Below are 11295 nucleotides of genomic sequence, written 5' to 3'. Positions count from 1 at the left end.
ACTGTCTCCAATTAACAGCCATGTCCCTGTATACAATGTATGTATATAATCGTTATATAATCATATATAAATGAAAAATGAAAAATGATAAGATTTTGCTATACCCATATCCTTATGATACATATACGCTCGTGCATTAGTAAATGCTACATGAGGCATTCCGTTATATAAAGTGCATGACAACAGGGACGCTCCAGGCGCTGCTAAATGAGCAGCTGAAGTTGAAACGATCATTCTGCATGTATTTCCTATTTCCCATACGCGAAGCGCACCACAACTCGATATTACCATCACCTATTACATTTTTTTATAATTATAAATAAACATAAACACATATGATGCATCAAATCGATGACAAATTACCGCGTTTCCAACAGCGTGAACTTTTGCCAAAGGTGCTGGTGGCGCTAATGGTGGTGCTGATCGACATCCTTTTGCAGGATGAAATGTGTGAAGACTCCCATCTTCCAAACCCAAGGCTATCACAGCCGGTGATGCCGCTAATGCCACGGCCATATAGCCTAAATAGAGATCCCATGTCGGTTCAGAATCTGTGCCTTTAAATACTTGCAAATGAGCCAAGCCATGACTGTTAGTGACAGTCACAGCGTAATGACCCGCCTGTTGGGACAATGAGCTGGACGGTTTCAATGGAGGCAGTAACATCTGACCTACGCTCCTATCAGATACGAATTTAGGCTTTTTATTCGGCGACGAATGGTGTATCTTTGGTGTTGTTTGTTCCTTGCGTTTCAATGTAAGGGAGGATTCTGGGGCGTTGGCAGCAACTGATTTGGACGACGAAGTAACATTGGGTGCAACAACATCGTTACGTTTTTCTATCACAATCGAACTTTTCGTTTGTACTTTACTGGTAAACGTCGGTGTGCCTAAACTACCACTGATATTTGTATCCCTGAAAATTGATTAAAAAAAAACGTTACGTTAAGATATTTCAATATCAAATCCAGACATAAATATATAAATAGAAATAAAATTTATATATTTTAACTTACGTTGTATCTGCTGGCGGTGGAATAAACATAGGAGTAATTCTTCTTTTCCCATCTGAAGTCCTCGTTTCAATTTGTTTATTAATAGGTCCCTTAACTGGAGTAGTCACAGTGTTAGTGACAGGGGGAATGCTAGGAGCGGATGATACTTGAAAAGATTGATTCGATGCCGGTTGTTTCAAATTGAGAAGTTCTGGTGCTTCCATTACCATACAACCTCCTTGAACCAACGGTTTACCATACAATCGTTCATGTAGACTACTCTGTAAGTAAAAAATAATTGATTTTATAAGATATACGAAGGCAATAAGTTGCACATGTAGCGTACACACACGCGCGCGCGCGCGCATGCACAAATACATACATATATGTGTATGTGTGTTACATCATGCAAATATATATATAATTACTTGTTCAGCAGGATCAAGAGGCTGCCCTAATTCCTGTTGAGTAAATTCAATAAATACAGCTGTTCCATCCCAAGAACATGCGGCAAGACGAAGACCACATGGTGACCAACTAGCATCTAATACAGAATGTGTAAACAATTCGTGTATTACGACCAAAGGTCTTTTTAAGGATGTTAACCACACAGATAGAGAACGATCTCGTGATCCTATTGCAACACAACAATACTGTTGTGGCTTAGAAGAACCTGGTTGTTTCTTCTGTAGAATATTGCCATTAAATCTCTAAAATATTGTACAAGTGTTCAATATAGTAATTTCGATTAAAAGTCTTCTTAGTATTAGAAAAAAAAAAGAAAAAAGAAATATGTCCAATGCTTACAACACAAGTTACAGCCTTCCTATGCCCAACAAAATCTTTATCCTGTGTCCATCCATCTCTTTCAATTATTTGAGCTGTAGGTCCTCCTCCATTCATAGCATGGGCAGATACTAAATACTGACCATCTGGACTCCAGGAAAGTCTTAGAACATGAGTTGTGCCACCACATTCGTCGAACGGCTCAGATATTAAAGCTGCTTCCGTCCAATCCGTAGTATGCCATACCCTCAATGTTTTGTCATCAGACTGAGATGCTAAATATTTCCCCACAGGATCCCAAGTAATTCCTTTTACAAAACCTGTATGACCTTTTAATACTGCAACTACTGCAGGAAACTTGGATGCATCCCATACTATAACACTGTTATCCACCGAGGCAGAAGCCAACCATGGACTATGTGGTGCCCACGCAAGATCAAGTACATCAGCTTCGTGTGAGCGTAACGTTGCAATACATCTCCAAGTTTCGACACTGGCTTTTCCACCAAAAATAGAGCTTCCTCCCGATCCAGATAATCTCCAAATCATAATAAGCTTATCTACACCACCTGATGCCAACAATCCACTATTGCTCCATCGTACGCAATTCACGCATGCTAAATAAAAGTTAAAAAATATATATATATTTTATATCAATAAGTTAATAACATAAACAAAATTAATCAATTAAATTACCAAGATGATTGTCTAATTGGCACAGCATCTTTGGAACATTAGAGTCTAATTCAGCAGTCTCATTGACTACCGGTTCCATATTCCATATAACAACTCTTCCTGAATCACCACCTAATTCAAATATATACAATAATAAGTATAAAAATAAAATTTTAAATATTACTATTTTATTAGTATTTCTAATATGTGTTACTCCAATTTAATATATATCTTCATTGAAACGTAAGATGTACAAATAAGTATACCTTGACCACCAGTAGCAAACCTTTTTCCATTGGGATGTATATCGATAGAAAATATTGGGTATCCTGACAAAAAATAAACATTAAATTATTCATTAAAATTATAACTTTTCGAGATGTCATACAATAGCAGAAAATATCACAAACCATCGTGAGTAACCCAATTTGGCTTGACCAGTTTCATTTTTATTGTCGTTCGAGGCTACGTGATAAGTAATCTTTGAGGCTAATTCAATAAGTAATCTTTAAATCTTGTTACATATTAGGGCTAATAAAGAAGTGTCCCCGGCACAATTTAAAAATTCGCACGAGATATAAGACATAACCTTATACAGTCGTATATATACAAAATATACCCCATGACATTAAATTAGTCTGGGCTGCGTTCAGAAACTTCATCCAACTTTACCTTTGTTTAATATTGGGTTACGTTCGGAAATGTTACCCAAGTGCCTCCATATACCGTTTCATCCTTGTTGTTTATCCCGAATCTACAAGAGATTTTTATCTATAATAGATTTCTATATATAAAATCTATAATAGATTAAAATCTATAATAGATATAAAATTTATAATAGATTTTATCTGTAATAGATTTTATTTTTAATAAATTTTGTAATTAGTCAATTTCTTACGACTTAAGACTTAAAACACCTTTTAACTTGTAGATCCGAACTTTTAGTTTTGCGACAAAAGTTATCACGTGATCTTTTTTGTCGCTGAAACGATCAGTTTCGAACAGCTCGTGAAAATGCACCTTAATGACAATTCTGACAAGAGTCGGAAATGGTTATGGAGATTGCTTGTTGTTGCACGATTGAAATAGTAACGTTTTTCAAAAAAATAAAGCCGGTATTTATAATCAATTGTAAATTTAATACAAATTATTTTCATTAAAATGGAGGAATCAACAAATAAGCCTGTGCAAAATGACTTTAACGTATTGACATCCTCCGTTTCCTTTACCGACTCACCCAAGAAATGCAATCTTTCTTTTTCAATTAACTTTGACTTCAACGACGTCAATAGTGAAAACTCAACTGATTCTGAAAATGCAGACTTACAAATCGATATATCCGAAGTGGATAATTATGAACCGTCTAGTAAACATAAGAGAGAAGCTGTTGAAGAAGCATCGGTACTTAACGAAATGGAAGAAGAAATTGAGAGACAACTTGATGCTAAAGCTGCCAAAACTAATTTAACCGCCACTAATGTCAAAAACATTTTGAAACACGTAATCCCCTACGAACATTTAATGACAATGGTACAAAAATGGCTTCAAGATACTGAAAATGATATTAATATTGGTCCTAAACTCACACGAGCTAAAGCTAAGTATGTGTCGTGTACTTTTAAGATTGTAATTTTAATGTTTTTCTTTATATGTATAGTAATGATTATTTGCAGTTTATATAATTTTATTTTTTATAGAAAATTAGCAGCTGCCAAAGTTGATATACTATGGCCTATCACTACAGCACAAAAAACTTCCTCTGAAGTACAAGCTTTAATTCAGGAAGAGCTACCAGAAGATTCTTCTGATGAAGAATATAATCCTGAACATGATAAACAGAGTGATGATGATAGAGAAGTAGAAATTATAGGAAGTAATGATATTGAGTCACAATTATCAATATCAACAAATAGTAAGGATATAGCTTCTCAACAACAAATGTCATCGCATATACTGTATGATTCTGAAGGAATTTTTAAAATACCTGCGTATGTGTGAAAAATATCTATTTTTATTATATTTGATTGTACTGTGAGAGCTTTTAACATTTTTTGCTTGCATAAGATATCTTAAAATATCATTAATTTATTTTATAAATAACTAATAAATATTATTTTTAAGTGTCCCACCTATTACAACAGAAGAAGAGAGTATTGGCCAAAGAACGCGCTCTAAGTTATCTTTAAGCGAAACTTCTTTGGAGGAAATAGAGCAAGCATTTATACCACCTGATATAACTGCTGATATGACTGACGATTGGGATTGTGAACTTGATGAAGATTGGGATAACTTTTTAAAAGAATTTACGCAACCTTTGACACAAGAACCAGCCATAGAAGATGATCCAGATGCAGATCCAGAATATAATATCTTGGAGGATGAAACAGATTTATGTATGTATTCTCATAAAATGATATAATATTTATATCTGTATTATATTTCACTTTCTTGATATATTTTGCACATAAAAATTATATCCAACTTTAACAAATATTAGGGGACAAGGAAGAGCTTAGAACAGATAGAGCAGTAGAAGTTCCTCGTAAGGAGCAATATGATTTGATTGCAGAATTACTTGAATTAACTCCTATGTTCTCGACACAAGAACAAGAAGTATCAAGAAAAAAGAAAGTTCTAGATAATACGACCCCACCAATTGAGAATGATGCTATGGTAAGAAAAATTATACCACGTAGGACATAAATGTAAATTTATGCAAATGTAATATAGTTCAATAAAAACTGTAATAATTTATACTTGCACTTTTTATGCTTTCAGAATTCCTCTGTAGCACATCTTTTACCAGTACTTGCTGAATCTGAACTGCCAAAATTGATGGACTATGAACGTCTTCTATTAGCAACACAATTCCAACAACACATACAATTAATGGCACAGCATTTTGTTATGACTTACATGCATCCAGAATATCATTTATTGGCAAAAGTATGTAAACAGAACTTGAATAGTTTAAGGTATGATTATATAATATGACATCAGAGATATAGTAAATCAATCAAATCATAAATTCTGATAAAAAATATCATACTTGTTAGATATTTGAATAATGGACCGAAATCTGCATTTAATGTAAAAAATTTGGAAGCAGCTTTAAAATTGGTATCAACTTGGGAAAACAAGTTTAATGACACTAAGTTTTATGCAAACTTCAAAAAGAATGTAACTAATGAAACTGCTAAATCTAAAATATATTGTGTAAATAAATATAAATATATCGAACAATTTCTTCCTGAATTAGAGAAATTATTTGTTGAAAGTAAGGCTCTTATGTATCCACATCTTCTACCGTCGATACCTTTCAGAAATGGAGTTAAATACAAGAAACCTGCATATTCAAAAGCGGAGGAAACGTAAGTATATTCAAATTTATGTGTTAAAACATTTTATTTTATCTTATTTTGGTATATTGCATTTCCAGTTTAATTGCATTGGGCATAGAGCAGTTCTTACCATTTGTTTCTTCTAAATCAAAAAAATTTCATACAAAAAAAATGCAGTTGTTTGATGCAGTTCAACTTATTATCCATTATCTATTACCATGTAGAGATGCACAAGGATTATTGCATCATATTTATAAAAGACGTGCTTCTAAAGATGAAAATCCAATCAAGGTATATTAAATATTTGTACTGTAAAAATATTTTTGAGATTTATATCATAAATACAATTAAACAAAATTTATTACAGCATTATTTTGAAAAAAGTTGCGCTCCTAAAATAGTACATTACGTAACATCTGAATTTCCGCTGAAAGCTCCAAAGGATCAATCAATAGAACTTTTACCTCTAAAATGGCAAACATATCTTGTAAGTATAACAATTGCACTATATTTATATTTAATAGAAGAAAGCAATAATTTATTGTGTCGTGTTGTATTTACATATTAAATTACACATGTAACATACCTGCAATTTAACCTGTCCCAATCTATTAATATTTAATTATTATAAATATTAATTTCTTATTTATTATTACAGCAGAAAGAGCATAAAAATGATTTGGCAAAAAGTAGATATATATTTGACTCTTATAGTAATCTTTCTCTTGCTAAAGAAGGGATTAATATGAACGCAATAATGAAATCATTTTATCCTAGTATCCCTAATAACCATCTTTTACGAAATCCAATTGTAAATATGTTACCAAAGATATTACCTGCAACTTTAAATCCCAAAGCTCCGTCTAAAATAGATAATTCTACTAAAAAAAGTTGCAAATTCAATAGCGAAGATAAAAAGATAGTTGATAATAGTATACAAAACACGGAAACATATAAAAGAAAAACAGCGGTACATAAAGGACATACAAATTCTTGCTCTTCAAAAGCAAATACTTCAGATGTAGAGCCAATACAAACAGATAAATCATTAAATAAAAATAATATAAAATTAAATACTGTATTAACTAGAAGTTCAAAAATGTCCAAAGAATCTCCGCAAATATCACCACAAATACGAAAGACCACTCCACGATTAGCAAAAACAAAAAGTGCCCAAAATATGAAATTGATGGCACAAGCTTTAGGTTCAAAAAACTCATTTAATTGCAATACCTTAAAATCTAAAGAAAAGGATGCTGCAGATAAGAATATTGATGAACATTGTTCCACATCAAAAGTTGTGAGTTCTATTTTACTTTAAAAAAAAAAGTTGAGTAATATATTTATTCAAATACATTTTTTTCACTTAGGATAATGAAGAAGAAATAGCAGAATTAATGTTAGCCAGTAGTACAATAATAAAAGATTCGGTAAGTAGGAAAAAGGCTAAACAAACTAGAGAATTAGAAATTATTAAAAGATTATTAAAAGCTGAAAATCCATTGACCGAAGAAGAACGTGAAGCAAGTAAGTTAATGAAGTGATTGTATTATAAAATATATCAAATTTATTTTTAATTTATATCTTCCTTTATATAGAATTTGCAGCGTCATATCTTCAGAAACTACACTTGATATTAGAATCCAATGATCCAGAAACGTTTAAGGCTGTGATAAAGTTATTTTTGGATTATAGTGAAAAATTAGACAGTATTAACCATACAGTTACTGACCCATCAATAATTGATGGATCTGAGGATTTTCCAACAAACAAACAGATAGAAGATAATGCAATTAAAAAAGATATACTAACAATCCAATTATATCAAGAAATCTGTAAAAAATTACAAAATTATCCAGAAGTATTCACGGACTTTGTATTATTTTTAAAACCACATCAAGCTGCAATAATTGGTAAATCTGCAGAATATATGATGTTACAAAAAATGAACGATTTTGTTCATGTTGCTCAAATATATTTTGCTAAGCAACCATCACGGATAGCAAAGATGATGCAGGCAATTACACAACTTTCGTCTGATCCACACACAACTTTAGAAAATGTTTATGCCGTTATGAATACTGTTTTTAAAGGTCATCCACTTGTTATGGATTTGTTCTTACAAATTCTACCTACCGCAAAACCTCCCGAAAGGTAATAATTTTTTTATATAAGTGAAAAGTAAATGTGCATGTATTATATACGGTGATTCTTAATTGTATATCAATTCTTTAGGCTATAAATCTAATGTGTAAAACAAGAACAAAATCATATTATTTAAATCGTTTAGACTTTATTTTGCAACGTGTAATAAATAAAAAAAATATCTGAAAGTGACATATAATTAAGAATTAATTCATATAAAAGATACATTATACGTATACGATACAATTTCGTATCATATTTTTATATTATTTATAAATTATGAAATCCTAATAATTAATAGAATTGTGTTTGATATTTTTAGTTTGTTTGCACCTCATATGTTTGAAAATATGACATGTCCATTAGGACCTTATGATAAAAACATAACTTACATGGAAAATGCATCAGAGTTATATGAAAATATAGAATTACCAACAGCAACATATCAAGAGGATCCATATGGTGGGGAGAATTGTAAATGTGATTGTCATAATATTGATGAAGCAAGTTCGAAAAATAATTCTGAACATTGTGTTTCCTGTGGTATACGAGTATGCATCATATATAACAATATTAAATACATAACTTTTATATTTGTTTCCCTTAATATGAATATTCATTCTATTTGTTTCTCTTCTTTTAATAGTTTCTTAATGGAAGAATTTATCTTCAAACACCTGAAGGATTACGACCTGCAAAAATTACATTTGCCGGAGAGGATCGGGAAAAATTAGAAAATATTGCACGAATATCATTAAAAATTGCTGATAAAGCCATTCCATCAATTTCTTCTAAAAAACGGAAATCATCAAAGAATAATTCTAATCACGAGGATCTTTGTAAAAAACAGTGCGCTACAAAATACTCGCCAATAAAAGATAATGAAGATAATGAAAAGGCAATAACAAAGTCAAAAAGAAATGTCAAATTTACACTCAAAACAGATCAAAGAAAAATTTTAAAAAGAATAGGGACTGTAGATCATGCAGTTGCAGATAAAAGAATGCGTATATCCCAGTGTAAGAATAAACGAGAAAAAAAGATTGAAGAAAGTGATGTTTTATTAGAGCAAAATGAACCTGATATTACAAGGCATGAAAAAGCAAATGAATTTACGGAAACTGAAAATAGTTGCTGTACACAATTATCAATGCAAGATAATTTGTCAAGTACTGAAGTAATTGCAAAAACACAAATTTCTTCAAATATAAGCAATAATATTGGTTTTAATTCAAGTAAGTCTTATCTGTGAATTATATTCATAAAATTTGAATAATAACAATTATGATATAACACTCAAATAATGTATCTTTTTTAATTTTGTATAATAATATTTTTTATGTTTAATAGATAAAAATATAGAAACAGTGCTTACAACAGCAACGGAAAATATGTCATCGAAATCTGATTTAACTAATGATAAACCATGGACACGTCAGGAAGATATGATTTTGCTACAAAATATCAAAAAGGAATATTCTGAAAGTTCATTCCTACTGATTAGTGAAAAATTAGAAAATCGTACTGTTGATCAAGTAATATTCTATTTATTTTTAATATATGTATATACAGGATGTCCCAAAATTTGCGCATTCAGAGTATAGAACGTGATACTTTATATGTTAAAACAAACAACTTTTTTCTTTAGCAAAATTTTGTCTGATAAATAATTTTTGCGCTTATTTCTTAACTGTAACCTGCTCTCCTGCAAAAACTACTTGTTAGATGCAATTTTGCAAAAGGAAAAAGTTGTTTATTTTAGCATAAACTATCATGTCCTGTACTCCGAATGCGCGAATTTTGGGACACCCTGTACATTTTTACACACCACACATACACGTACGCACACATATATATATAAAGATATTCCTTATTGTAGGTGAAAGAGAGATGCCAAACTTTGCTTTCTTTACTTCAGAAAATGATGTAAATGTATATATGTGTATATAATGAAATCTGTAATTTGTATTATAATAAAAGTATCAAAAGAGTTGATTGAGCCTACTACTTGTACAGCATAAACTTTGTTATTTGCATTAAATTTTTTTGCATTTAAAATATTTTAATACAAGAAAATGTCATAGATAAAAAGTTCGTAGCACGAACTTCAAAATTCAAGCAGCTGTAATTTTGTTAAAAATCGAAATTTAAATTAAAAGAGTTTCAAATCTTAAATCTCTTCGAAAGATTATTATGTTTTTTAAATTTACGTGAATAATTGTCGAATTTTTTAAAAACAAACAAAAATGAAGTAATATCAAACATTCGTTCCAACTCTATATATTTATTCGTTGAGAGGAGAGAGAGAGAGATTTGATAATGTATCGACAAGTTCTTTCATCTGATTGGCATATTCCTTTAGATCCTAAAATATAGACCAATCAATGAAAGAGCTCACTGAGCGATTGACATTCTGGATGCACCCACTATCTTTCAGTGAGCGCCTGAACGGTTGTAGCACTAAATGCACCCATTAAGTATAAAAGGAACAGGGAATAGAGAACAGAGAATAAAAAAATTTCAACCTATCAGAAACTGTATATTCTACAATATATGATTTCTTTTTGTGCGGAATTCCCTAACTGAATCTCCTTTCGGTTATTAGTTACGTTATGATTAGTCTTTGTACAGTTTTTCTTTGTAACATTTTTTGCTGTAACATTTATAAAATTTACTTTGAACTTGTTAGAAATATAAATTTCTATTCGCCTTATATATATGATAATATAAGAGAGAAAGAAAGAGAGAGACAGAGAGAAAATATATAGGTAATTTTTAATATAACCTTATTTAACCTAAAAGTAAGTAGTTTATATATACATTATTTAAGTTTGCAATTATAAATTATATTTACAAATTTTATGCAGAAATATCAAATTTGAAAAAAAGAAAAAAAAACAATTACATCTATAAGTGAAACTATGTCGCAAGATTCAGTCCGAAAAATTACAAAATCTAATGTGGTATGTAATTTATTATAGAGCTATGACATAACACAATAATATTGTAAATTATATAGTTCTAAAAAATAATAAATAAAATACCAATTTGAGCCGACACTAGTTATTAGTGTGTATTTTAATACCATTTATTCAAAGTGAATATTAAACGTATACGTTTCGACCTACGGTCAAGGTTCTCTTCAGTACAAAAAGATATATTAATAAAATTACATATAAGATTAACTCGGACATCACCAACATTTTTTCTCGCTTTTTATGTTATTAATTTATACTCGTATGCGCTACTATTATGTAATTGTATTACCTTGACTGTAGGTCGAAACGTATACATTTAATATTCACTTTGAATAAATAGTATTAAAATACACACTAATAACCAATGCCGGCTCA

The 11295-nt window shown here is 30.6% G+C and overlaps 3 protein-coding genes across 4 annotated transcripts in view; 2 read left to right on the top strand and 1 right to left on the bottom strand.

The window, feature by feature from the left end:
* The window catches only part of LOC108757296 (protein HIRA homolog), a 4234-nt gene extending 1149 nt beyond the window's left edge, over positions 1-3085 (bottom strand). Inside the window, exons 1-8 of the mRNA XM_018501769.1 lie at positions 2867-3085; positions 2723-2785; positions 2478-2588; positions 1803-2398; positions 1424-1705; positions 1017-1276; positions 364-916; positions 105-294 (exon numbers count right to left, since the gene is read on the bottom strand). Coding sequence (XP_018357271.1) covers positions 105-294; positions 364-916; positions 1017-1276; positions 1424-1705; positions 1803-2398; positions 2478-2588; positions 2723-2785; positions 2867-2903 — 2092 coding nt within the window. The 5' untranslated portion in view covers positions 2904-3085. The remainder of the gene's footprint in view (positions 1-104; positions 295-363; positions 917-1016; positions 1277-1423; positions 1706-1802; positions 2399-2477; positions 2589-2722; positions 2786-2866) is intronic.
* Positions 3086-3520: 435 nt separating this feature from the next.
* Positions 3521-9924, top strand: LOC108745338 (GON-4-like protein). Of its 2 annotated transcripts, none has more exons than XM_018481445.1 (15): positions 3521-4057; positions 4154-4444; positions 4578-4849; positions 4954-5129; positions 5235-5431; positions 5513-5827; positions 5896-6088; positions 6165-6284; positions 6456-7097; positions 7168-7324; positions 7396-7951; positions 8265-8493; positions 8589-9177; positions 9293-9477; positions 9822-9924. In XM_018481445.1, the coding sequence occupies exons 1-15, from the start codon at positions 3618-3620 to the stop codon at positions 9870-9872; spliced, it is 4413 nt and encodes a 1470-aa protein (XP_018336947.1). In that variant the 5' UTR covers positions 3521-3617; the 3' UTR covers positions 9873-9924. The 2 variants fall into 2 exon arrangements, with proteins under 2 accessions (XP_018336947.1, XP_018336946.1); XM_018481444.1 differs by having other exon boundaries at positions 9806-9924.
* Positions 9925-10678: 754 nt separating this feature from the next.
* Positions 10679-11295, top strand: part of LOC108757320 — a 2237-nt gene continuing 1620 nt past the window's right edge. Inside the window, exons 1-2 of the mRNA XM_018501808.1 lie at positions 10679-10710; positions 10810-10905. Coding sequence (XP_018357310.1) covers positions 10864-10905 — 42 coding nt within the window. The 5' untranslated portion in view covers positions 10679-10710; positions 10810-10863. The remainder of the gene's footprint in view (positions 10711-10809; positions 10906-11295) is intronic.

The sequence above is a fragment of the Trachymyrmex septentrionalis genome, unplaced genomic scaffold (genome assembly GCF_001594115.1).
Source record: "Trachymyrmex septentrionalis isolate Tsep2-gDNA-1 unplaced genomic scaffold, Tsep1.0 scaffold137, whole genome shotgun sequence".
In the NCBI taxonomy this organism is placed as follows: domain Eukaryota; kingdom Metazoa; phylum Arthropoda; class Insecta; order Hymenoptera; family Formicidae; genus Trachymyrmex; species Trachymyrmex septentrionalis.
Note: the sequence above shows the minus strand (reverse complement) of the source record. Positions and strands in the feature narration are given on the sequence as shown.